Source organism: Cucumis melo, chromosome 6, assembly GCF_025177605.1.
Source record: "Cucumis melo cultivar AY chromosome 6, USDA_Cmelo_AY_1.0, whole genome shotgun sequence".
NCBI lineage: Eukaryota > Viridiplantae > Streptophyta > Magnoliopsida > Cucurbitales > Cucurbitaceae > Cucumis > Cucumis melo.
This window is the reverse complement of record NC_066862.1, coordinates 1,917,268-1,942,738: the sequence shown is the minus strand read 5'-3', so window position 1 is coordinate 1,942,738 and position 25,471 is coordinate 1,917,268. Positions and strand designations below refer to the sequence as shown.

Below are 25,471 nucleotides of genomic sequence, written 5' to 3'. Positions count from 1 at the left end.
GTCTTAGTTAAATTTTGATTAATTGTTCTTCAATTCTTTGCTCCGTCCATAGAGAAATATGAGTTTTTAATGGTAATAATTAGCGAAATCCCACGAAAAAGCTTCCTTATTATGGAACTTTCTTGTGGCGGATGGAAAAGTAGAACTTGCAGTAGAATACAAGCGAAATACATAATGATGAATTTTGAAGAGTGCTCATCATCAAGAGAATTATAGGTCATAAGTAGAGAAATAATGTCTAGTGTGTTTCAGGAAGTGTATTTGGGAAAGATCTATACAGAAAATATATGAATCATGAGATGAGAGTCAACTTACAATACAAGCTAAATTTTGCATTTTAAAAATCGAGCTAGGATTCTGTGAAATAGTACTGTCTTTGTCCTTTTTTCCTGGAAATTTTGACACAAGAGGCAGAAATTCTTCCATTGGAGGAAGTATATGCAGAGATTATTTAGGGGTGACTCCGTTCTTACCGTTTTGAGTGTATTCTTTGTGAAGACTATTGTGATTACTGTCTTCAAGGGTGTCCTTTTTAATTTCTTGGCTTGGCCGGATTCTTCATCCCCCTTCTCCAGTGACTTGGGTTTCTATCAAACTCAAAATGATGTTACTGCATCATAATAATGAGGATAGTAAAGATTCAGAAAGTGGCAATACAAATTTAATATATTGAAAAGAAGGACGTACTTGCATTACTAACATAATGCATCAACCATTTTGTTTTGTCTCAGGCAGTAGAATGCTTGGTTTCGATCTTGAAAGAAGTTGGAGTGAGTTTTTTGAAAGTCTTCAAAGCTTGATTCTAGACGGCCTCTTAAGACCATCGAGGTTTATTCTGCTTGGGAGAGGGAAAAAACATCTACAATTAATCTTAGTTTGCTGGTCTTTCTATGCCTTCAGAAGTCACAAACATACTACAATTAGGGTGAAATTAAATAAAATTAAATGAGAACCAAGAAGAAGAGGCCAAGCAGTCCAATCAAAATCTATATGGTGGGATTATTAATTCAAAATAGATAGTTCACCTCAGAATAGGCATCTTACAATGGATTGATAATTTATAACCAATAACATTAGTACTTTAATTCACGATGATCAAGAACGGAACATTAAGAATTGTCATAATTATGCAGACAGGAGATCAAATCGCTTCTATTCTTCAAAGAACTGAATTAGCATTCTACTGACATTTATGTACCTATCAAATGTGTTTATTTGTTCTCTATTTTGTACTACAATAACAACAGCAACAACTTAAGCCATCACTATGTTGTCCTGGCTTCAGATGTAATGCAGGAAACATCTTAAAGAAACGATCAACTGCACATGTTTATCATACATGAAGGGATGGTTTGATTACAGCGGTTCAGATGGTGATAGATTGGACTCTCCTCTTCAGATGTGGGATTCTCCTAATGACACGTTTATCAGAAGAAGCTATAAAGAAACGTAAAGTGCCCAGTGAGCCCCAGTGGATAAAAGAAAGTTCCTTTGACGGAGTAACTTGTCTAATTCCTTACTTTGGGCAAAACGGAATTTAGAGGGGTGCTTCCCAGACAAATTAGAATTTATAAAGAGGTGGCCAGGTGGGATCTTGATGTAGGATCATTTCCAGGTATGACTGTAATTAACGTGGTTTTATTTTGTTTAGTTTTAAGTATTAGTTGGTAAGGTAGTAACCTTTTTGCAACCAAGCCTTTCCACCCACTCATAGCCTAAGTACCAACCTAACATGTATGATGATATGGCTCCCCTCCTCCCCTCCCTGACGTAGGAACATTAAAGGGCATCGTAGTAATGTATATTTGTTAAGTCATTAGTTAGAAGGAGGAGGATAGATTACTTACTCTTGGAACTATTTGTAACTTAAGCCCATTATCCTACAACCCAACCAGTATGATTAAAGGAAAGGCTCCCCCTTCTTGTACCAATTAGTTTAAGAATTAATAAAAGAACCCATTGTTTCGGCTTTTAACTCACCGCTAGACTTTATTCTTTTTCTGGCATTCTCCTGGCATATCCTTTCCAAGGAGTTTTGTAGCTAACTGGGGAGTCTTTTATGTATTTTTTTTCATTGTAAATTAAGGAGATTTCTTGGTTTTCTCCTATATAAAAGCTTTTATCATTTGGAAGAGGTGGGTTATTAAAAAAATGTTTGAAAACTACACTGAACGGATCATTATAGAACAAATGCATGAATGACTTCAAATATGGCAACTTGTGAAAAAGGTTTTCTTATAATAAAACACATTTGATATATACTTGGAAGGAAAAGTAGAGTACATATGATCCAACTTCTAAGGACAGTGTATTTGTGTGTGGAATAAGTTTCTACATTATCAGAAACAATGGCACTCATGTCGATGGAAGATTATTTAAGCAGCTCCTCCTAAGCTAGAATAATGGGGAATATTAGTTATCTGCAGAAGTAGTTTACTTTTATTATTGGAAGAAGCAAATTGCTTTCCCTTTTGGGAAACGACTCTGCTTATGAGGACGAAAGCCTAGGCCTTGAAACATTATACAATGATAGAGAATAACCTTGCAGTCTAAGCATCCACGTTGGGGCCAGGATATGCTGGTAGGCTCATTATTCGTTTGTCCAAGACAGGACCTCCCACAGTGAAATGATATAGACTCTGGAAGTTTGATCCCTTCAACCCAAGCGTTTCATGCACTGCAAAACAAAGAAAATAGAGGAGGGATTGGGGAATGAGTGCATAACATAAACTTATCAACTTTTCACAAGACATGATGTCAGAAGTTTGAAAGGTATTCATCATAGTACATCGCCTATGGGTCTAAATAACTTGATGTATTAAAATTATTATCTATGGATGTAGTAAATTTCTCTCGGCCTCGTTGATGCCTGAAGACTTGGAGCCTGTTCAAGGTCTTGGAGCTTCATCTAGATGCACTCCCCCATCATTTTGGCTTTGGATTAAATGTTTATGCTTCATGTTTTTCCTATTCTCGTCGCACGCTGGTCACCCACCATCTCACTTTTTTCAGTCTTCGACTTTATAGCATAGTCTATGATTACTATTCGTCTTTTGGGTGTCAACCAACTGGTTTTTGCCTTTTGGACTAGTATTCCTACACAAATTGCATGCTACAATAGTGTAAAGCAGGAAAGGACCGCCCACTCACAACAATGTATACCAATTCATGTCAATTGATGAATCCTTAACCACCGCAAGTTTGGCTCTAATCCATGGCATATGGCGTGTCAAGATAAACAGCAGAGATAAAATCAGGAAAAGATGCGTCTTTATTTATCTTATCCTGATCCCTCCAATCTGTTATCATACTCCATCTCTCCAATCTGTTATTGTATTTCATCCCTCCACCAATCTGTTATTGTTGTTCCTCCCCCCGTTCCCCCAAGAAATAAAGATTCTATGAACTATTTGTTACTGTACTATGCATATTTGTTTCCAATTTCGTAAATGTACAAGAATCGTAAATTTCAGCAGGTCAGTAGAATTACAACATTTGTCTTACCGGGATCATCAAAGAAGCAACCAATTCCAGTCGCAGATATATCAAGAGCATGTGCTTCAAGGTATAACACCTGCCCAATAACTCCAGTCTCCCAAAAGAGTCGAGGATACATGTGAACCCCCATTTCACGTAAGGTAGGCTCGTAGTGAGCAATCATTCCCAAGCTGAAACAACCATCACTGGCAATGTCCTGTATGGAAAATGATCATATCTAGCTAAACTATAAAGACAAAATTGAGTTGACAATGATTCGTTTATCAATGCATTAGTGTGCCATGAGTTACTGACCTGGTGTGTATGTTCTTAGACAAAGAATTTTTCAACAAAATAATGTGACAGCAAAAATAAGCAACATACAAAATGACGACAATTTAGTTACATTATGAAGGTGGAAATATCCAAAAAGAAGAAAAAAACCAGGTTTCTGTAGCAACGTAGATAACTATAACTAATAACGTCTCCAGCTGCAATATTCCATACTTTGGTTAAATGTTTTGAATCTCATCACTAAATGGGTGGTTGGACAGCAATATCCTATCTAAATTCTGCAAGCATACTTCCTAACTAGCAAGAATATTCAGAAGGGTACTGGATTGACCGCTTAAGAGTTTAAGACTAGGATGGTGCAGGAAACATAGAATGAAAATTCAACAGTTACAGAACTGCTTGCTGCGGCTAGTGAGGTGACAGTGTGTACCCATAATTTAAGTTGTACAGATATATTGAGTTTGATTGTCCACTATTGAAAATTCGTTTTGATTAGTTGCTTATCCAGATATCTATCTAGCAAATCTAGCGGTGGACTCAAGACATGAGTATCATCTCATGTGAAATTGATAGTTTCTATTTATGTGTATGTACAGCCTATTAGGGGACCAACAGGGCTTTTTCAACATGGCTCGACAATCTTTGTAAGAAGTTTAGTTCAGGTAGGCGTTGAATGCAGACTACGTCTCAACAAAACTAGCAAGAACATTCACTAAATAGACAAATGGACATGAAGATAAACCAACCTGATGACATGACAGTCGCTTGGAAAGTGTCTGATAATTGCCTCTCCGTAGTTCATACAGAGGGAGACTACTGGGACAACCATCAGGTTTCACCCACTTGAAATCTGGATTGGTTGCTTTCTTCAGCTCATCGAAATGATCTTCGTTTCTCACCAAAAAGTACAGACCCTGTGGCAACCCCACCACTCTGTGAACAAACAGAGCAGCATGAACTTCAGCGTCCCATGGAAGTGCACGAAACGGCAGTGCCAATTCTCTCCTTTGCTTCTCCCCTTCTATAGAACCTGAAGGCACACAATGGAGTAGAATCTGATAAAATGTATCTCTCGCCATTGTTGTAACACCATCCATGTCCACTGCGCTCCTGCGCTTCCTCACAACTTCCCTCCAAGTAAAGCCCTTGTATAGACGTTCACCAAGAACCCCACTGCTGTGAAATGGCTCAACTAAAGATCCACTTTCCCCTGTTAGTGGCTTCTCAACGGCCATGGCCGTTCTGTAAATTATGTCCCAGCAAATGTGCTGTTTGCTGAGCAAATTCGGCTCTCCTTTCCAGTCTAACTCACTGAATTTCAATATTGCAGAGCTTAATTCCTCATAGTTCATGGAAAAGTCAGCAGTGCCAGAAGGGAAAACAGCAAGCACACAATCAGGATGCTCGAATTCAATCACCGGTAACGAACCCTTCACCGGCTGCGACGGAATTTCAAACTCAGGAAAAGTGTGTAGCCCCATGAGCTTCTTCAAATCAGCATAACCCAATCCATCAAGAACCTTCACATCCCACCCAAGTCCTGCGGCAGCCATGGCAACCGCCGCAATGGCGTGGCCGACATCATGATTACAATACCGAAACGCTCGCTCGCCGTACTTCCAAGCCTCCCGCCAGAAAATCGACGACAACCCAATAAGAAAACTGTTCTCAGGGAAAAATTTAGAGAAAAACCCAGGTGGGATTTGAGTTCTAATCTCCAAAGAGTGCTCTTTAGGAGCATAATGCGCAACAAAACCATAATCCGAGAGCGACGTTACAGGCGGAGCAATCAAATACGCTTCAGTTGGATGCAAATTCCCGCTACTGGGATTGACTCTCAACGACCATGTCGAAAACCCAGTAGATTTCCAAGCAGAAAGAGCCAAAGAATCATAGAAGAATTGAGAAATTGTAGCTTTACAGACGGGTTTTGGAGGAGGCAACGAGACGAACAGAGAATCATACAGAGAAGCATCATGGGTTTCATCATCTGATGCGGCGGTTTGGTTGAGAATTGGGAAATGGGAAAGAGGAAAAAGAGGAGCAGAGATGTAGCGGCGGAAGGGGTTGGGCTGATTGGCCCAATCGAGGCCGTGGGGGCCTCTGGCGTAGTTGGAGAAGCCATGTTTGGTTTGGGAGTGGTATTTGAGGACTTGTGAGAGGTTTTGATCGTCTTGTTCGAGGTGGGTTTTGGGAGTGGAAGTGGAAGAAGAGAAGGGCATAGCCATGGCGGATGATGAGAGGATTCTGTGAGGTGAGACTGTGGTTGAAGAAGAAGGGGAAAGAGAAAAACGGGAAATGGGAGGGGCAGGTGGGTTCCAGAAGTTGAAGAACCTTGGAGAAGGAAGCAACGAAGGCATCGTTCTTTGTGGACTAAAATTTGGGCATCTTTCTCCTGAAAATCGAAGTGACACGATGATCCTTCCAACAAATTTGGAGTTGGTTCGATTTGTTTTACCCGCGCCTACGCACTGGTGAAAGTATAATACTCTAGCATGGAATAGGGTTGGTTAGATTTGTTCGATGTTTTTTTTCCTCCTTATTTAAGTACTTTGAGGATGGTGATTTGAAGTACGTATCACGGCCCTTTTGATATAGTTCCTTTGGCAATTTTTCAAAAAACTAATCATAGGTTATTCTTCCTGAACAAAGTGCCGTTATGCTAATTACTAAACTTGTTGAAGAGATGAAATATAACTAAGGTATATTAGTAATGTAAGTCAGAGCGATGAAATGAAATTTAATTACTAGCAGTGAAATTTAAAGTTAAAATTTATCAAAGTTTAAATATTTATTGAACTTTGATGAAATATCTTCTCTTAATGTATATAGTCAAACAAGATGTTTCTTCATCCAAAAAAGCGAGAGTGAAAAAACAAAAGAAGAAATTTGCATATTCGATGCATTTTGGAATAAAGAAAACAAAATTGAAGGAGATGTTAATTGAAAAAAATTCAAGTTAATAAAGGAAACGACGTCAGGGAACGGAAGAAAGAAGTTAAATTTGTTTGAAAGTTGGGTTCGCGATTTGATTGGACAATTTCATAACACGTTTGTAAATAATTAAATAGATTTTTGAGATTTAGATTTTATCCTATTTTGTAAATAATATTTTTAAAATTTATCAATTTAGGTGTTGTATTTTATTACATCAAAATCATTATCGAGATTGTTTAATCAATTTCGATAAAAAACAAAATTGAGATGCTTAATTTAAATTTTATTACAAATGCATGAATTCTAATTGAACGAGGAGAAAGATAAGAAATAAAACTGAAAAAGAAATCAAAATGGTATTGTTTGCATAAAGTTTGTGGAAAAACATGTTTCATGGAATGGTATTTGATGTGTATGTTTTGATATCTAAAACTTGAGTATCTAATACACATGCTCAATGTAGGAAATGTGGAGTAAAATTTTACTACCCACAAACTTCTCTTTTGAGTTAAACTTTTCTATTTAAAAAGTTTTCGAGTAGATTCTATGAGATTTGGTTTTCTTTTATTCATCGAAAGTTTAGGGACTCAATTAGTTATATTTAGTTTTTGAGCTAATTTTTTTGGACTCGAGTGTCTAAATAATAATATTTAATTTGATCACAATAAATCAAATCAAATGATTTATCTTTTTCAATTTTAATGAGAAATCTATCTCATATTTTAATTTATACTAAATTAAACTATTTGTAATTTTGTGATTTTGATTTTGATAAATGACGTCACAACTTGCCATCAATATTAAATTTATCGTTTAAAATAAATAAATAAAACATAAAAAAAGAAATTGGATTCATTTCTTCATCCACCTTTCAGGCTTTCAGCATCGCTGCTGCTCCGTGGGAATGGCGTTTTCTTCCTCACTTTCCCGCTTAAACCTTATCCCAAAACCTTCACTTCCTTACGCGCTGAAAGCTTTGCACTTCCACAAGTTATTACGAGCCCATTGGATTGGACCAGCTCTATCATCTAATGCTTCAACTCCCCGATTTTCTGCTTTGAAAACCACAAGCTCTGCTGGATTCCACACTCGGATTTCAAGGCCACAAGACGACGATTTGATAGTTCTCGGCATCGAAACCAGCTGCGATGATACCGCCGCTGCCATTGTAAGCTCGAGTCACATTGCTTTTAATTCGCGTGCTTTCGAACGAGTGTTTTTGACTATTTGTTGATGTTAATTTTGGGTTTTTTATTGACGATTTTAGGTGAAGGGCAATGGCGAAATCCTTAGCCAAGTTATAGCTTCTCAGGTTTTTGTCTTTAAGTTAAAACCAACGAATTTCTCTTTATTCCCAGGATTTCTTGCACATTTGTAATGTTAGGTTCCATTATACTTTAGTCAGCGGGACGAGTTTCGAGTTTGTGTTGAAACGCGTTGGTTAATATCTGTTCAGCAAGTTAGACTAAATATACATCTTACAAGAATGTAATAACCAACTTCTTTGGTTTTCTGTTTTTGAAAATCAAGCCTATAACTATCCCTTTTGTTTTTGTTATCTACTTGTTACCAATATTTCCGGGAAAAAAAACAGAAGTATTTTTTAAGAACTTTTGTTGTTTTCAGAATTTGGTTAAAAATTCAATTTTTTGGTCTAAATTTATAATGCCACATCAAGGCAGAGCTGCTTGCTCGCTATGGAGGCGTTGCTCCTAAAATGGCAGAAGAAGCGCACGCACAAGTGATTGACAAGGTTATGATTGCAAGGTATACTAAGTCGTCCAATTTCAGCATCCTCTTTATCCACTCTTACATTGGCTTCGGTTATTTTTCGTCTGTCAACTACAGGTGGTGCAGGAAACAATGGAAAAGGCTAACTTAACAGAAAGGGATTTATCTGCAGTTGCTGTGACCATTGGCCCTGGTTTGAGCCTCTGCCTCCGTGGTAATTTTGCAGGATCCCTCCTTATGATTTAAGTCCTAAGTTACTCTGTCTACTGTGGACATCTTTCCGCTAATTGAAAGCCATTGTTTTATCTCATTATCTGTCACTGTTTAACAGACACCTAAGCTATAGATTTCTGTAAAAAGAAAGGTTTTAGATTTATGTATTAATGATTAGAAAGACGCACTGTTCTCTAATCATTACGTATAAGTTCACAATCAATTTGGCTTCTTTCTATCTTTAATTATCCAAGTGAAAATTTATTTTTAATCGGAGATCCTTAGGACCTATTCTCCATGCAATTGAAATGCAGTTGGTGTGCAGAAGGCACGAAAAATTGCTGGTAGCTCTAGTCTACCAATTGTTGGGGTGCATCACATGGAAGCCCATGCTCTGGTAGCTAGGTATGTATAACAAATTAAAAATGCAAGTTACATCTGGGTCGGCTTATATTTGTTAATCCGTGAAAGAATTTTCAAAAAGAAAACTAATTGATGGTGTTTACTAGAGGATGAATATTTGATTTTGTTTGTACTTTCTGGTTGGATACGCTTCTTATTTAAACATTATTCTTCATTCTGTAGATTAGTTGAACGGGAACTGCAATTTCCTTTCATGGCACTGCTCATTTCTGGTAAAAATTTGTATTCTTATTTTCCTATGCATTCTTCATTCACATTTTCTTTTATCCTACCCCTGCATTTTTCTTTCATCTTCATTACATAGATACAAGTTGTGTTTACGTTTCCTGTGTCTAGATGTGTAAAAAATAGAAAGGATTCAGAGTGATTTTTTAAATTACTTGATTGTTTCGAACTTTTAGTTTCAAAATTTTAGAGACTCTTATAATTTTATACATCTCCAAATCCAATTATGAAATGCTTGCAAGAGGTTAACTTTTAGTTGTTAAGATTTGAGTTCAGTTCTGTTTTTCGACAGCATTATATTTAAATGGTCGAGCTCTGTCATTACCATCTCAGTACATTATTTGAACTATTTTAACAATTCTTTAGCAACAGAGCCCACGGTTCTGATTGTTGATTCGTCTATCTGGGTCGAACTTCAACTTTTCATGAATAGAACTTGTGCTAGAATTTTTAATGCTTCATGAATGGGATGCTTGAAAAATATGACAAACTCATACTTTATTTTTAATCAGCCCCGATGGAGAGAAAAAGGATAACTGGATCTTCTTCATGGCTTTAGAGTTAAACTTTGTCCGTGTCATCATATCAGTTAATTCTGTTAGGTATTCATTGAGCAGTTAATTATCAGGTTCTCTTGAACGTGTTAATGGTTTTGGTTGCTTCCGTTTGAGCTTTTGAGTTTTGACAAAGATTTTAAAGCATGGAAAATTAAATATCTATACATTCTAGGGGGACACAATTTACTTGTTCTTGCGCAAGATCTTGGCCAATACATACAACTTGGAACAACAATAGATGATGCAATTGGGGAGGCGTATGACAAGACTGCCAAATGGCTTGGTCTTGATCTCAGGAAGAGTGGTGGGCCAGCTATAGAGGAGCTTGCCAGAGAGGGGGATCCAAAGTCGATCAAGTTTTCTGTAAGTCTTCAAACTCATTATGTTGTTCGTCATTGGCTGTTTTTATCGCGTAGGTGGTGCATAAACACGAGAAGCATTTTATAAGCATATATTTCTATGTTAGTGTGTACATTAAGTTTTTCAAATATTTCTTTCTTTAGACTCCAATGAAGCAACATAAAGATTGCAACTTCTCCTATGCGGGGCTGAAGACCCAAGTCAGGCTGGCTATTGAATCCCGAAACATGTGTGTATCTATCTGGAATGTGCATACTTACAACTTTTATAAAGGAAACTAATTTTCTAAATAATTTTCTAAATATTGTTCTATTATCTTATTATCTTATTCATCCTTTCTAATAACAAAATCACCAGCAAGTACCACGTACAATCTTTGGAAACTAAACAAGTTGTTGGAGTTATAGCAAAATGTACAGAAAAAATGAAAATCCATATATGTAAAAAAGGGTCAGGCATGGTTAATATTTATTGCGATTGCAAGATTAAAGGTCTATTAGATTTGGAGTTTTGATATCTCTATCGGAATTTGAAGAATCCATGCTATTAATTCCACATGTAATATATGAGCAATTGGGTTTTCTGTTTTGCGTAGTTTGTTTCCATCTCTACAGTTTCATCTGATTGCTAAGAACTGGGTTGATGGTTATGTCTGAGAAGCTTATTAAAGAGAGTTGCTATTTTGACATTTTTAGGAGTTAATTTATTTTTTGAGTCATTTGATGAATCTACATGCCGTGTGCAGTGACACAAAAATTCCCCTGTCTTCTGCAAGCATCCAAGACAGAAGTGTAAGGGCAGATATAGCTGCCTCCTTTCAGGTATCCATCAGTCTGTAATTGTATGGACTAAGTTCATATTGTTACATCAACTGATCCATGTGAAATTTATTGCAGCGTGTTGCAGTGCTACATCTAGAGGACAAATGTGAACGAGCAATTGAATGGGCATTGAAGATTGAACCATCCATAAGACATTTGGTAAAATGAGATACAAATGAGCTGTACACATAGTTGAAGTGAGCAATTCTCTTATGTTCTGCCCATGCAGGTTGTCTCAGGAGGTGTTGCATCAAATAAGTATGTTAGGGCTCAACTTACAGCGGTTGCCAGGAAGAAAGGCCTGCAGCTTGTCTGCCCTCCTCCCAGTCTCTGCACTGATAATGGTATAATTTCTTTTGCTCAACTTGATGATAAATTGTGGATATGTTCGTGTTTACTAAATTAATAAACCGTTCAGAACCTGAACCCAAGACATTAAAATGTAGGTTGACCAATTATCATTTGAAAATAATTGATGCTCGTCATATCTTTTTGAGCTTCAAGTGTGCTTGTTGGTGTGTTTATGAGAGAATTATAGAGCTTTCCCAAATAAAGTAGCGATTTCTTATGCAAAAGAGTCTTAATATACAACGGCTTTGCTGACCAATCCTGGTGCAATCTTATTTAAATAAATTCACACACTATATTGTATCCATATTTGTTTCACGCCATAGGGGACCCCATTTACTTTTAATTGTCTTGGCAAAGGTGTAATGGTGGCTTGGACGGGCCTTGAGCATTTTCGCATTGGGAGATTTGATCCTCCTCCACCAGCTGATGAACCTGAAGATACAATGGTATGGTTCTAATCCCTCATCTGTAATCCCTCTGCCCCTTGAATTAAATAGAAACAAGTTTGTTGATGAAGCTATCAAATGTTTGGGTTTTGCTTCCGCTATTGAGCGTATAAATAATACAAGCCCAAGTGGTGTCAGGTGGGTATTGCCGGTGTCTCTGGGTCATACCAACTTAGAGGTCTCAAGTTAGAACGTTCGCGTCAGTTTAATATCAAACTGACGTCAGCCCCTTCTGAAGTTATGGATACAATATGTTGTCCAAAATGATTCGAAGAGCCCGTAGAATATTCTAGTTTATGACGACAGTATCCTCCTTTTATTTTCTGGTTTTTCGATCCTTCTCAAGTTTACATATTGTTCCCAGTATGACGTGCGACCGAGATGGCCATTAGGAGAAGAATACACCGAGGGAAGGAGTGCAGCTCGCTCACTAAGAACAGCCCGAATCCATCCATCACTAACGTCTATCATCCAGGCATCTCTACAGCAACAACAGTAGCTGTAGCTTCAGTTCCCAAATTCCAACAAAAGGAATTTGCATTCTTCTGCATCTCTTCTCTCCTTCCATGTGCGACTTCTCGGGCAACAAACGGAATCATAACAGGAGCTCTATGAAGCACCCGGGCCATCAATGCGGTACTTCCAATGCTCAATGCATTTTGTTAACTTATTGGGAGATTTTGGTTGGTTTCATGGGATATGCCATCGATACGTTGGATTATCTATGTAATGATTCACCTGTATCATACTTACAACTAAGAAGACTGTCTCTTATATTTATTACAGTTTGTATCATATTCTCATTTATAAAAGAAAAACAGAGACCTCTTTTACATTTTTTTTCTTTTAAAATTTGGATCATTTGTCATTTTGGATGTTTAAACAAATACTGACATATTATATTTTAATTGTAAATTTAGATAAATAAAACAATAATAATACTAATTTGTTACCTAGCATGTTTACAATTTCAATATAAATACTAAATTTAAATTTATTGTAAATAAAAAAATTATTTAAAAATAAAAATGAGAAATTTCTCTTGTGGGAACCCGATCTTCCTCCCATTGTCATCCTTTGACAATTCACATTTCTGAAAAGTGAAAAGTTCAAGATTTTGAAATCATGTAAAGCTTTTTCCATCTTGTTTTAACAATTACTCCAAAAAAAAAAAAAAAAAAAAATAGGGACAAAATATTCACCAATCAAACTCAAAATTGTGAAAAGGTTGATAATATTTAAAATTGTGAGTTTAGGGAGGCTTTTACATCCCTTCTTATCAAAGATAACATGGGGCAGAAATTGCTATGTTTTAACTAAGTTTATGGTTCAATTTGATTGAATCGAAATTACAGATAGATCCCAATGTTATAAATTTATGGACAAAAGTAGAAAATTGATTTTACTAATATTATTTTGTTTAGCATATATAATTTTACGGATAAATTGTCGTAAAATACAATAATAATTATAATTATATTATTAAACTTGAAAATTTTAAAAATTAACCTCTCAAACTCGATAAAATTAGAAATTTAAAGTTTCATAAATGTATAAATTATAATATTTTTATAAGGGTTTAAATTTTTTACTTAGGTCCAATTTTAACATGAGTAGAAATTAAGGGGTTTAATTTTTATAATTTAAATTTAAAAGGCGTAAATGTAGCAAACATAATTATATTAAGAATGTTTTTGCAAGAAAAATTGTCCAAAATAGAGTTTTTGACAAAATATTTATCGGCGATCTTACTTTTTAGTTAAGTTTGTTGTAAATAGTTTTTCAATTTTTTCAATTTTTTTTAAAGAAACTATTTATCTTTTATTCTATTTAATTTTAAATTTTTAAATAGAAAATAGAATTACGAAAAAGACACTCTCGATTTCAATGTAAAAGAATTTAGGCGGCAGTGGCTCTGCGCGCGAGAGAAGATTCCACTCCTTTCACTTTCGTCCTTGCGATAGCCGATAGTGTCTCTTAGAGGAACCAAAAATGGAGGTCGGGAGGTTACCCATCTCCGCCACGCTTCGAGGTAAACTGATTTCATCCGGCTACACTACTCTCTCCTCTCTCGCTTCCGTTTCTCCTTCCAATCTTGCTCGAGGTATCATTGCTCTTCTTCTCTCATCAACGAACTTCTTTTTCAACTTCTATTTTTCGCTTCAAAATCTATTGTTTATCATTTGTTCTCGAACTTTGTACATATGTTGTTTCTCTATATGTGTCCGTGTGTTTCTCCACTTGTATGATATAATTCGACGCCCGAGTCTTTGATCAAGGAAGTTGAAATTAGAACAGACAGAGATGAATTTTCATTGCAGGAATGTTTAACCTCTTAAGCAATTGGCGATCCTGAACAGAACTTGAACTAGGAAAAGACCATTAGAGTCTTAAATTGTGGTAATAAATGAATATTTGTAACAGTCGGATATTAATTTTCTGATATTAGATATTTTGACTGTCTTTATGATGTTAATTGCAACGATTGTCATATGATTACCAGAATTCTTTGGATTGGATTAGATTTGTGTTGAGTTTCGGACGGAAATCAGTTTTATATCCCCGCATGTTCCTATCGGAGTTAATCAAACAGTTTTGATGACCAAAACTATATACAGCATTGGTTATTTCTTCCTTTTACTATACTTTTAAGGTTAGGTATTTGAAAAGGCTGTTATTGTTGGTCCTTAAAGAGGATGTTTCAACTTCAACTAGCTTCTCTCGTTGTGTTTTATTAATTTCAAGCAGTCGATCTTTACTGCCTTGAAGGGAATTTATTTGAATTGTCAATCTTCTCGACATCCTTGCTAAAATAAACTAATAATGTAGCATCTCTTTGATCTTAATTTATGATTGGATGGAAGCATGGCCTTTTTCTCCATTATTAGTAACCAATATTCACGCACTTCAGCTTATTTGCAGTAACAAATTTTCGTGAAAATGAACTTGTCTTAGGGGATTTTCCTGTCATCATGCTGTGGTTTATACTTCGTGTATTACTCTTAATTTTATGTATTTACTTATACCTCCTGCCCAGTTTCATTGATCGTTATGTTAGTTTTTACTTTAAATCGTTGTCTTTGGATTTTGAGGGCTTCTTACAAGCTTTCTCATGTGATTCAGAATTGGAAATCTCAAACAATGAAGCTTTTGAAGTTCTCAAGCTTGCATCACATGGTCGTGGGCTGGACAGGTCAGAAGGGAGTGGTGCTATTGTTAATGGTACATTTTCCTCTTTGCATAGTTGATTTTTTGAAAGGGAAACAAAGGAGAAAATTGTGAACTGTGTTGCTTATGCATATGGTGCATGTGGTTTGTTTTAAATGTCATCACTTTATTGGATCTGAAGTTTCTTCTTCAAAGATGAGTACTTCCTAATTTACTCCAAATAAACGTAGATAGCTCAAGGAATAGACAAAACTGGCTCTTCTCTCTCTTTTTCTCTCTAAAATATTTTAATGACAATTTTTCATAGGTATGCCCCATTTAAATGAAGCTTCAACTGTGTTTTATATGATAATAAGTTTTTTTTCTTTTTTCTTTTTTTATTGTTAACTTATCCCATAGTGGTTTATTTCCCTAAACCGGTAATGATGTATTTGTCTGTATCTCATTTCTTCTGCAAAAAAACTTATTCATATTGAACAAATGTTATGAGTTTCTATCATTACCTCAATGTATGTGGACAATACTTTATCAAAAATGTAAATATCTTATGATATACCTTGACGTGCTCATTTACTGTAGATTAGCTGTTTTAAATATCAACGTAGATGTATTATCAGTCAATTCATTGATGTATATCCTTTTGTTGTCTTTTTAAATTACTTTGATATGTAATCATTTAGTTATTTTCTAATTATTATTAATATAAAGTGGAGTTAGTTCTGATAAATGCATGTAACAGATATCTAACTTGATTTCTTATCTAGTACAGGTGCGGAGACTGCTTGGGATATGCTTCACAAGGAACAGTTCATTCCACGTATTACCACATCTTGTGCAGATTTAGATAACCTTCTTGGTGGAGGAATTAATGTCAGTGAAGTTACGGAAATTGGTTAGTGAGCAATATCCTTTCTTCTGGTCAGTTGCATTATTATGTATATTGAATGCGTTGTTTTCTCCTCTTTATCTTGTAAAAACTAATGCACTTTATTTTATTTATTTATAATATAATGTCAACTCATGTTCTTTTACTGTGCTTCTAGCAATATGAGCTTTAAAAATCGATTTCTTTATGCCAGGTGGAGTACCGGGCATAGGTAAAACACAGCTTGGGTATGGATATTTGTTATATGTTTCTTTCCCAGTATGAAAATGGTTCTTTGTTGGTCAGAAATAAAACGTCACAATCTTTTTGTACGGGGTAACAGGATTCAACTTGCTGTAAATGTCCAAATTCCAGGTGCATTTGGTGGGGTAGGTGGAAAAGCAGTTTATATAGGTAGGTAGGTTCCCTGCCAGATTTTGCTCCTTGTTCTTTCGACATTTTTTCTTGCAATCTAGTTAGGGATATGGCATTCCTTGATTTCTAGATACAGAAGGGAGCTTTATGGTGGAGCGTGCTTTGCAGATTGCTGAAGCATGTATAGAGGATATGTCAGATTACAGTGTCTTACTAAAGAAGAATGCAATACCTCATCAAATTCAAATCGAACCGAAAAATATCTTGGAAAACATATTTTATTTTCGTGTCTGCAGCTACACCGAGCAAATTGCCCTAATAAATTATCTGGACAAGTTCATTACTGAGCATAAAGATGTAGGTAGATTTTTCTTTTAACTTTTAAAATTTGTCAGTGTGAGATAACTGATTCAGATGTGTAGTTCGCTCGTCTTTCAAGTTTATCTTGTATTACATTACTTAATGATGCCATGCTACTTGGAAAGCTTCTTCTTTTGTCTAGAGTACGTTGTTGCTTTTCTTGAATTGGATATTTATAACCATTTTTTTAGTTAAATTGTTTTCTTGTACGTCTTGTTTGTCAGCCTACAGTTTGTGTTTTGAAAATTACTGATTATTTCTTTGCAGGTTAAGGTTGTCATAGTTGATAGTGTGACATTCCATTTTCGCCAAAATTTTGATGACTTGGCCCTTCGGACACGGTTGCTCAGTGAAATGGCTCTTAAGTTGATGAAGCTGGCTAAGAAGTTCAGTTTGGCTGTAAGAATCAACCATCTCGTTGTAATGTTTTGAACTAACTCAAATATACGATTAGGTATCAACTTGAATTGATGTGAGTAGCATCTGTCAGATAGTTAATTGTAAAAGAATGTCATCTTCCCTGCAATTGATGAGTTCCACCGACCTCCATTTGGTTGATTTGCAATGATAATTCACTGGCCTTGAATGTCTTAGCTTTAACATAAGGTTGAGCACAATATATGTAAATTCATCTATTTGAAGAAACGATATTTAAGTAGATAATGTTCTTCCATGCTCTTTCCATATCATGTCAATATTCTGAATATGCATTTTTTTTTTACTTTTTAACCAATACTAAGAGAAATTCATATATGCTTGGTTATATCACTCTTACCGTTTTTATTTTACATTTCATTTAACTTCTAATTTCTTTTGTACTTTATCGTTTCATTCATGCTCCTGTTGACGTATACTCTTATTCTAATGTTTTTCCCGTCTTTCTTGCTTTTGTGCCCTCTTTTCTCCAACCTTGTGGCAGGTTGTTCTATTTAATCAGGTGACGACTAAGTTCGCCGAAGGCTCGTTCCAATTAACTCTTGCCTTAGGTATGTCCTTTTTAAGTCACCCCTTATCTTCCACTATTGAAAATCATTGTTGACATATTACGTTGTTGCACTCACTTGGATGTCTTTAAGCATTATGATTCCATTGAACTGATCAGGTGATAGCTGGTCACACTCTTGCACAAATCGGATCATTTTATATTGGAATGGCGATGAGAGGTATGCATATCTTGAAAAGTCGCCCTCTCTTCAATCTGCCTCCGCACCTTATTCTGTGACTTGTAGAGGCATTAGAAATTCTACATCAAGTAATAAGAGAACCAAAATGATGTAAGATTGTAAGATTCCAAACTCCTTTAAATTCTCACATGAATTCTTATGTTCTTATTTATAAAGTATATGCATAGTTTATACGGGAAGTTGAAAATTGGGTCTTTATTTTTTGTTAGAAGCTGTTCATATTTGTTTTCCTGCTGTCAGCTGGAATATTGTTTCATGGTTTTGTCCCCTCTTTATAGTTTATACGGTAATCATAATTCATAAATCATTAAAATGGATTACAAAGTATTTTCATGCTATCGGGCATGTTGTGTTTTTGACCAAAATGTTGTCACTTTGGGTTTAGGTTATGTTTCATTACCATTCAGGGTTTTGGTTGGTTTGAAAATGAAGTCTATAAATACTACTTCAAAAAATATTTTCTCTTTCTTTTATTAGCTACTTTTATAAATGATTTCAAAAATTTGATAAATAGAGAAAGTAGGTTTTTAAAAATGTACTTTTGTTTTTTAAATTTGACCACTAACTTGCATGTTTTTTTGTTAAAAAAATGAAAGTCACTCTGAATTAGTTAGAATGTGAAGGAAACAAATACAACTTTTAAGTTTTTTTTTAAAAAAGTTTGTATAAATGATGATGTGCCATGTAATTAGTAGATAAATAATATGGTCCAGGCATAAAATCAATTTATGAAAAATTGCCAAAAAAAAAAAAAAAAAAAAAAGAACATTTTACAAAAGAAAAGTATTCAAAATGTAATGGTTTTGTTTTAAGAAATGTAAATAGGTCAATATTTTTTATTTTAAAAAAGGAATTTATTTATTTGTTTGTTTTTATGTGAATTGAGGTGGCTTAGAAGCAAACGTACGAAAATTAATTATGAATCTGAACTTTAATAAAGACACGCAGACGGATGATGATCGAAAGTAGATTTACAAACTATCAAAAAGTCGTAGGATTGACCAAATGAAGATAAGATAAAATGAAAATCAGTCAAAATTAGTCAACTTTAGCTATTAATGTATTTTTCAAAACATATATTAAATTTTGTGACTATTTGTAAATATAGTAAAATAAATCAAAATATTATCGAAATTACGATAGATTAAAAAAGATCGTAGATTTTAAAACTTAATATTACAATTAGATAAAATAGAAACCTATATGACGATATATGTTATTTTGGTTTTCGTTTGATTCGATGGGAACAAGCAATCAACATTTTCCACTGATTTCTTGTATGAGAGCCCTTAAATGTTTGTCCTATCTTACTTTATTTTTGAATCTTATACAAAATCATTCTTAACAAAAAAAAAAAAAAAAATCACATGAGTGTAAGAATAATCTTTGTTCAATTTTCAAATTATCAATTATTATTGAATTAAAGCTTACTTTTATCCTTGTATTAATTTGTTCATGCAACAGATTTGTATATATTTTTTATTCACGACGTTTTTAATCGATCAATCTTAAAAGTATAGACTAAAAAAGATGAGACATTTTAACATAGGGAGAGTTAGGCGACAGTTACAAAGTTGAGCGACAAACATTATAAACCATTATTTTAATATCCTCTAATTCAACAAAAGTTGTTTTCCTTTTTCATTTATTTTCTTTAATTAAAAAAAAAAAAAAAAAAAACCCGTTAAATAGTGGAGGGAGTTTTGAAAGGCAGCGGATATCCTACCCACAGTCAACGGCTGAGATTCTCCACAGTTCTAATCCGACGGTCACCTCTCGTCTCTTACCTCCATTTTTTGTGTAGTCCATAAGCTCGAACTTCCATTTCCACACGAAATATAACTGATAATTCTCACAGTCCATTTCTTCAATCCTTCACCAATCCCAAAGCCATGGCTTCCACTTCTTCTCTCACCCTTTCTCAAGCTCTCTTATCCCGCGAAATCTCTCGCCATGGCTCCAATTCCTCCTCCGACCGTGTTCCCCTCTCTATTCCCACATTCTCCGGCCTCAAATCCACCAAACCACCTCGTCTCGCCGGCTCCGTCCACCGTCCCAGAGCTACCCACTACCGCCGTCAGATCGTTAGAGCCGCCGTCGCTGAGACATTGGGCACCACTGCAGAAACTGCCCTCGTTGAGAAGTCCATCAATACAATTCGATTCTTGGCCATTGATGCGGTTGAGAAAGCTAATTCCGGTCACCCTGGTTTGCCCATGGGGTGTGCGCCGATGGGTCATATTCTTTACGATGAGGTCATGAAGTATAACCCCAAAAACCCTTACTGGTTCAATCGGGACCGTTTCATTTTGTCCGCTGGACATGGTTGTATGTTGCAGTATGCTCTGCTTCATCTTGCTGGATACGACAGTGTCAGGGTAGGTTTTTTGAGCATTTTTCATTTGTGCAGTTTTATTTGGTTTTGATCTACATTATCTTGTGCATATCTTAATCGAATTCACCTAAACTTTAAGTTTCTGGGTGTGGTTTTATGGTTTCTCTTGATATTTCGGGTCTCTGGTATTGCCCTGTTTACTTCGGGAGTTTGACGATCATCTAGTATGGTGGTTTTGTGGGAGTGAACAGCGGCTTATTCTTTTGTAATTTAGCTTAGTTTATGGTTTTACTAAATGAATGCTTCTATCTGATAAATTGGATATTAGGAGGAGGACTTGAAGAGCTTCCGTCAGTGGGGAAGTCGAACGCCTGGACATCCGGAGAACTTTGAGACTCCTGGTGTTGAGGTTACAACTGGTAAGATTCTTGTCTTGAAACTCATTTGATCCTTCTTTCAAGAGAAAATTTGATAGGACTGGCTTACTTTATAATTTGATTCTATTTTCCAAATGGCTTGCAGGTCCTCTTGGACAGGGAATTGCAAATGCTGTTGGTCTGGCCCTTGCTGAGAAACACTTGGCTGCTCGGTTTAACAAACCAGACAGTGAGGTTGTCGACCACTACACGTAAGAGAATTTCCATTTTGTAGATGAGTGGCACCTGTTCTGTTTTTGCTCAGAGGTATGTGTATATGTTATTGTTTTACAGATATGTTATATTGGGAGATGGCTGTCAAATGGAGGGAATTGCCAATGAGGCTTGTTCTTTGGCTGGTCACTGGGGACTAGGAAAGCTTATTGCTCTGTATGACGACAACCACATTTCAATTGATGGAGATACAGAGATTGCATTCACCGAGAGTGTTGACACTCGTTTTGAGGCTCTTGGATGGCACGTTATCTGGGTGAAGAATGGAAACACTGGCTATGATGAAATCCGTGCGGCAATTCAGGAAGCTAAAGCTGTTAAAGACAAGCCTACAATGATCAAGGTTTGCGATTTCACATGTCTTTGAAATTAAAGTATATTTTCTGCACTTAGATATAGCAATACAATAGTATTTGTCCTTGAAACGTCGTCTAAAATTCCAAATTTGTAAGGAAGTTGTAATTTAGATTATTATGCTTGAAGTTAGTTTCAAAGATTGTTTTTAGTTGTTGGAAAGCCAGCATGTGTTCTAATTTCTATTCATTTCACTTTTAGCTAACTGTGAAACATGGTATTAGGAACCTTCTTTATTTTACCTTCGGTCACTTTGATTGAGTTTTACCATCTTCTCAGGTGACAACAACCATTGGTTTTGGATCTCCAAACAAAGCCAATTCATACAGTGTGCATGGTAGTGCCCTTGGTGCAAAAGAAGTTGAGGCTACTAGGAGCAACCTTGGATGGCCATATGAACCTTTCCATGTGCCAGAGGACGTCCAGAAGTAAGGATTATTAGCTCTCTTCTTTTCATTTCTAATTTCTCTACATGTTAAGTGTTATTGATCAACAGTATTAATTATTTTTCAGGCACTGGAGTCGTCACACTCCTCTGGGTGCAGATTTTGAAGCAGAATGGAATGCCAAATTTGCTGAATATGAGAAGAAGTACCCGGAGGAAGCGGCTGAGTTGAAGTCAATCATCACTGGTGAACGACCAGCGGGCTGGGAAGATGCACTTCCGGTGAGTGGTCTCAAATCTAATTGAATTAGGCATATACATATTTGCTTACTTTTAATTTCATGTAACGGGAAATGAACAATATGCATGAGTAATATAAATCTAAACTAAAATGTACAATTTCACTCCATTTACAAACTCTTCAAGTTGTGCTAGACAAAGGCTTGTTCATTTTCACTCCATTTATGAACTCTTAAAGTGTATACGTTGGCTATGAATGATCTTAATGGGCTTCCTGAATGCAACTTTGCAGAAATATACACCTGAGAGTCCAGGTGATGCAACTAGAAATCTGTCTCAGCAATGTCTTAATGCTCTCGCAAAAGTTCTTCCTGGTTTTCTTGGTGGCAGTGCTGACTTGGCATCATCCAACATGACCCTTCTGAAAATGTATGGCGATTTCCAAAAGAACACTCCAGAAGAACGCAATCTTAGGTTTGGTGTTAGGGAACATGGAATGGGTGCCATATGCAATGGGATTGCCCTTCACAGCCCTGGGTTTATCCCATACTGTGCCACATTCTTTGTTTTCACCGACTACATGAGAGCTGCTATGAGGATTTCTGCCTTATCTGAAGCTGGTGTCATCTACGTCATGACTCACGATTCGATTGGGCTTGGAGAAGATGGTCCAACCCATCAGCCAATAGAGCATCTGGCAAGCTTTAGGGCAATGCCCAACATATTGATGTTTAGGCCTGCTGATGGTAACGAGACTGCTGGTGCTTACAAAGTTGCAGTTGTAAACAGGAAGAGACCTTCTATTATGGCCCTTTCGCGGCAAAAGTTGCCTCATTTACCTGGAACTTCAATTGAAGGAGTCGAGAAGGGTGGATACATTATTTCCGACAACTCTTCAGGCAACAAGCCAGATGTTATCTTGATTGGAACTGGTTCTGAATTGGAGATTGCTTTCCAAGCAGGAGAGGAACTCAGAAAGGAAGGAAAAGCTGTTAGAGTTGTTTCCTTTGTCTCTTGGGAGCTTTTTGAAGAACAGTCAGATGCCTACAAGGAAAGTGTTTTGCCAGAAGCTGTATCAGCTAGAGTCAGCATTGAGGCCGGTTCAACATTTGGGTGGGGAAAGATTGTTGGAAGCAAAGGGAAGGCAATTGGTATTGATCGATTTGGCGCGAGTGCACCAGCAGGAAAAATATACAAGGAGTTCGGTATCACAGTAGAGGCTGTCGTAGCAGCAGCTCGAGAACTTAGCTAGGATCATTTATATCAGTATCTTCCATATATGGAAATCAGCGGCCCATGACATGAATTTCTTTATTGTAATAAACGAATGAAAGCGTGATCCTTCTTGTTAAAAAAAAAAAACAAAACAAAAAACGTGAAGCACATTCTCTGTTACTTATGATTCTGTTTACAGTAAATGAGGTCACAATGAGAAACAGAGAGACGCATTAGTATTTTTGAGTGAAAATGAAGTCTACAACAGCTCCTGGACCTCTCTTTTCTGTATCTTCTATGCTCAATCTTAAGAGGTACTTCATCCTTTATTTTTTCTTCAATCTCCCATCAAATTAGTTATTCTCATGGCCCTTCTCTAAGCACTATATGAGTTCTGAATGTTTCATGGCTCCACCTTGCTCTTTTTTTTTTCAGTAATGGTATCATTTGTACTGATTTTTCTTTAAAATATATGAATATGAAAATCCATCAGTGTTGTCTCTGCTCTAACATAGTCTGTTTCCTCTGCTCCACTTAGTATGAGAAGATGTGAATCATTTGTTAATTCTTAGAGAGATAGAGGAGTGAACAGTTTTGATTGAGGGAGGTGATTCTGTGGCCACACAAGAAATAAGTGGCTTTTGTGAGTTGTGTAAAGGATTGAATTGGATAATTAGATATGAAATTTCAAGAGGCTGGTGGGGATATGACCATGTGAAAGAAGAAAGCAACTGAAGGAATTTGTTGTTATTAGAGGTAGCTTGACTCAGCATATACTTTTGTGTCCCCAAAGACCTTCAAAAGGCATTGGTTGTTGTGAACATGTGGTTCTGATACCTCTCTCATTTGAATATCCAAGTACTTTTGGCTATATTCAATGTTGTCAACTTGAGCAGATAGATCATAGTGTGCTTTTAATGTTTGAAGTTATTGTAAATTATATTCATATAGCATGTTCTCAGCATATTCTTTGTTGTTAATATTAGAGCAAATTACAAAAAATCAGTACATAGTTGTAGTTGGAATTATACCCTTCAGCTTTTAATCGTAAAATTGAATCTTTAAGTTTATACTAGTGTTAAAATTAGACTCTTAAACTTAAACTTATGTAAGTGTAGAAATCGTAAAGCAAAATCTACCGATGATAGATTCTCAGTATCGGATAAATGGATAATTTATATTTCCATTATTATAAAAAACATTTACAAAGCATAAAAAAAAACAATGGACATATTAATTGGTTTAAAAATCATAAATATTTTATTTACTAATTTATTTTTTTTAAAAGAAGTATTATAGTTATCCATCAAATATCGACATTTTATCCATATTTTCATTGAAATTTTGTAAAATTAAGATTTCGATATTTTTATCGACATCGATAATTTAAATTTTGGTCGGTTTTTTTTCACGTGACAATTAGCTGAATAAATTGTTATCTAATGAGTGAAAAATTACATGAAGAGAAAATTTGAGATAGATTGAGGGAAAAAGAACAATAGTTCATTTGCCTTTATTTTTTTGAACATTTAAAATAAACAAAAATGATTAGGCAAAACACAAAATAAACATTAAGAATGGACTTGTGGAATTAGCTTCTCCAAGAGAAACATATACAATTAGCCATAATTTAGTTGAAAAATATTATCGTATGAAAATTCAATTCCATATTTTTAAATAAAAATGTGTATTTTTTGAACATATAATTATTGTTTTTTTTTTCATTTAAATTAATGCTTGCCTAATCTATATATATATATTTAAACGGTTTATATTATTAATTTAGATGGTAGGTACACTGTCCACGATCCTCATTTTACGATGTGTCGACTGAAGGCGTCTCATCACAATACCTGTCGGATTTGCAACTAGCTGTCGTTCGCTAACATTTTGTCCCACATCGATAGTTTTTGCTTTTATTTTATTCTTTATATTGTTAAGCTTATAGCCTTAAGTTCGTCCCTTCGGGGACATCCGATAAAATTGGAACGATACAGAGAAGATTAGCATGGCCCCTGCGCAAGGATGACACGCACAAATCGAGAAATGGTCCAAATTTTTTTTTCAAATTAATTTACCCTACAATCCGCCTGTGTATTTACCAATATGCCCCTTCATTCCATTGGCCAAAAAACAAAAAACATATTGAAAATGAATAGCAAAATAAACTGCATAATAATAAATTATTTTGTCAATATGTTAAGTAAATACCATAAATTAATATTTTCTATAACATTTCAGACCTAGATCTTACTAAAGTATACTTTTTCACGTTTTGGTGTTAAGAAAACTCGTAAAAAACTAATTTAAAGGTAAGTTGTTACCATGAATTGAACTCATGATCTCTTAATTAGATATTAAGACTATGTTTCTTTTTTTCATATTCATCGATGAAATAATGTTTTCACTCACTCTATAGCTTTAAGAAGAGCAAGTTTCTTCATTTTCTTTTATACAATGTGTGAATCGATTCTTTTTTTTTTTTTTTTGTGATTGTTTAGTTCG

General features: G+C 35.5%; 4 protein-coding genes and 1 non-coding gene across 19 annotated transcripts; 4 read left to right on the top strand and 1 right to left on the bottom strand.

Moving 5' to 3' along the window:
• Positions 1-201: 201 nt before the first annotated feature.
• LOC103483366 (uncharacterized) lies at positions 202-6,284 on the bottom strand. 7 transcript variants are annotated; one of them, XR_007821588.1, is made up of 5 exons: positions 4,518-6,284; positions 3,505-3,694; positions 2,542-2,677; positions 688-914; positions 202-610 (listed from the first exon to the last, which is right to left on the bottom strand). XR_007821588.1 is itself a non-coding variant. In XM_051085929.1 (3 exons), the coding sequence occupies exons 1-3, from the start codon at positions 6,129-6,131 to the stop codon at positions 2,550-2,552; spliced, it is 1,932 nt and encodes a 643-aa protein (XP_050941886.1). In that variant the 5' UTR covers positions 6,132-6,284; the 3' UTR covers positions 2,231-2,549. The 7 variants fall into 7 exon arrangements, 1 of the variants encoding a protein (XP_050941886.1); XR_007821584.1 differs by having other exon boundaries at positions 688-894; XR_007821587.1 differs by having other exon boundaries at positions 701-859.
• Positions 6,285-7,564: 1,280 nt separating this feature from the next.
• Positions 7,565-12,670, top strand: LOC103483365 (probable tRNA N6-adenosine threonylcarbamoyltransferase, mitochondrial). 2 transcript variants are annotated; one of them, XM_008439957.3, is made up of 13 exons: positions 7,565-7,876; positions 7,976-8,020; positions 8,387-8,461; positions 8,557-8,653; positions 8,967-9,057; positions 9,238-9,287; positions 10,030-10,220; positions 10,361-10,446; positions 10,963-11,038; positions 11,114-11,197; positions 11,268-11,382; positions 11,747-11,835; positions 12,200-12,670. In XM_008439957.3, the coding sequence occupies exons 1-13, from the start codon at positions 7,613-7,615 to the stop codon at positions 12,332-12,334; spliced, it is 1,398 nt and encodes a 465-aa protein (XP_008438179.1). In that variant the 5' UTR covers positions 7,565-7,612; the 3' UTR covers positions 12,335-12,670. The 2 variants fall into 2 exon arrangements, with proteins under 2 accessions (XP_008438179.1, XP_050941884.1); XM_051085927.1 differs by lacking the exon at positions 12,200-12,670 and having other exon boundaries at positions 11,713-11,835.
• Positions 12,671-13,718: 1,048 nt separating this feature from the next.
• On the top strand, positions 13,719-17,974 carry LOC103483364 (DNA repair protein RAD51 homolog 3). Of its 7 annotated transcripts, none has more exons than XR_007821582.1 (9): positions 13,719-13,939; positions 14,959-15,057; positions 15,773-15,895; positions 16,083-16,100; positions 16,175-16,282; positions 16,374-16,600; positions 16,871-17,057; positions 17,523-17,589; positions 17,706-17,788. XR_007821582.1 is itself a non-coding variant. In XM_051085925.1 (9 exons), exons 1-9 carry the CDS (start codon positions 13,828-13,830, stop codon positions 17,879-17,881), a joined length of 1,077 nt encoding a protein of 358 aa, XP_050941882.1. In that variant the 5' UTR covers positions 13,719-13,827; the 3' UTR covers positions 17,882-17,974. The 7 variants fall into 7 exon arrangements, 6 of the variants coding, with proteins under 6 accessions (XP_050941882.1, XP_050941883.1, XP_050941880.1 ...); XM_051085925.1 differs by having other exon boundaries at positions 16,380-16,600; positions 16,871-17,023; positions 17,706-17,974; XM_051085926.1 differs by having other exon boundaries at positions 16,871-17,002; positions 17,706-17,974.
• Positions 17,975-19,432: 1,458 nt separating this feature from the next.
• On the top strand, positions 19,433-23,307 carry LOC103483363 (transketolase, chloroplastic). 2 transcript variants are annotated; one of them, XM_008439954.3, is made up of 7 exons: positions 19,433-20,165; positions 20,451-20,541; positions 20,645-20,750; positions 20,833-21,115; positions 21,406-21,554; positions 21,640-21,793; positions 22,044-23,307. In XM_008439954.3, the coding sequence occupies exons 1-7, from the start codon at positions 19,680-19,682 to the stop codon at positions 23,001-23,003; spliced, it is 2,229 nt and encodes a 742-aa protein (XP_008438176.1). In that variant the 5' UTR covers positions 19,433-19,679; the 3' UTR covers positions 23,004-23,307. The 2 variants fall into 2 exon arrangements, with proteins under 2 accessions (XP_008438176.1, XP_050941879.1); XM_051085922.1 differs by having other exon boundaries at positions 19,520-20,165; positions 20,454-20,541.
• Positions 23,308-24,924: 1,617 nt separating this feature from the next.
• LOC127150103 (U6 spliceosomal RNA) lies at positions 24,925-25,027 on the top strand. Its single transcript, XR_007822120.1, has one exon. It is a non-coding gene; the product is annotated as a U6 spliceosomal RNA (small nuclear RNA).
• Positions 25,028-25,471: the final 444 nt, after the last annotated feature.

Excerpts from the sequence above, each read along its gene's own strand:
- LOC103483365 (XM_008439957.3), top strand. The coding sequence starts at position 7,613 with ATGGCGTTTTCTTCCTCACTTTCCCGCTTAAACCTTATCCCAAAACCT. Across the intron at positions 9,288-10,029 it reads CATGGCACTGCTCATTTCTG|GGGGACACAATTTACTTGTT; the intron begins GTAAAAATTTGT and ends TATACATTCTAG. Across the intron at positions 11,836-12,199 it reads ATGAACCTGAAGATACAATG|TATGACGTGCGACCGAGATG; the intron begins GTATGGTTCTAA and ends TATTGTTCCCAG.
- LOC103483366 (XM_051085929.1), bottom strand. The coding sequence starts at position 6,131 with ATGCCTTCGTTGCTTCCTTCTCCAAGGTTCTTCAACTTCTGGAACCCA. Across the intron at positions 3,695-4,517 it reads AGCGACTGTCATGTCATCAG|GACATTGCCAGTGATGGTTG; the intron begins GTTGGTTTATCT and ends TTTTCCATACAG. Across the intron at positions 2,678-3,504 it reads TTGCTTCTTTGATGATCCCG|TGCATGAAACGCTTGGGTTG; the intron begins GTAAGACAAATG and ends TTTGTTTTGCAG.
- LOC103483364 (XM_051085923.1), top strand. The coding sequence starts at position 13,828 with ATGGAGGTCGGGAGGTTACCCATCTCCGCCACGCTTCGAGGTAAACTG. Across the intron at positions 16,283-16,373 it reads TGGAAAAGCAGTTTATATAG|ATACAGAAGGGAGCTTTATG; the intron begins GTAGGTAGGTTC and ends CTTGATTTCTAG. Across the intron at positions 16,601-16,870 it reads TCATTACTGAGCATAAAGAT|GTTAAGGTTGTCATAGTTGA; the intron begins GTAGGTAGATTT and ends ATTTCTTTGCAG.
- LOC103483363 (XM_008439954.3), top strand. The coding sequence starts at position 19,680 with ATGGCTTCCACTTCTTCTCTCACCCTTTCTCAAGCTCTCTTATCCCGC. Across the intron at positions 20,166-20,450 it reads CTGGATACGACAGTGTCAGG|GAGGAGGACTTGAAGAGCTT; the intron begins GTAGGTTTTTTG and ends ATTGGATATTAG. Across the intron at positions 21,116-21,405 it reads ACAAGCCTACAATGATCAAG|GTGACAACAACCATTGGTTT; the intron begins GTTTGCGATTTC and ends CCATCTTCTCAG.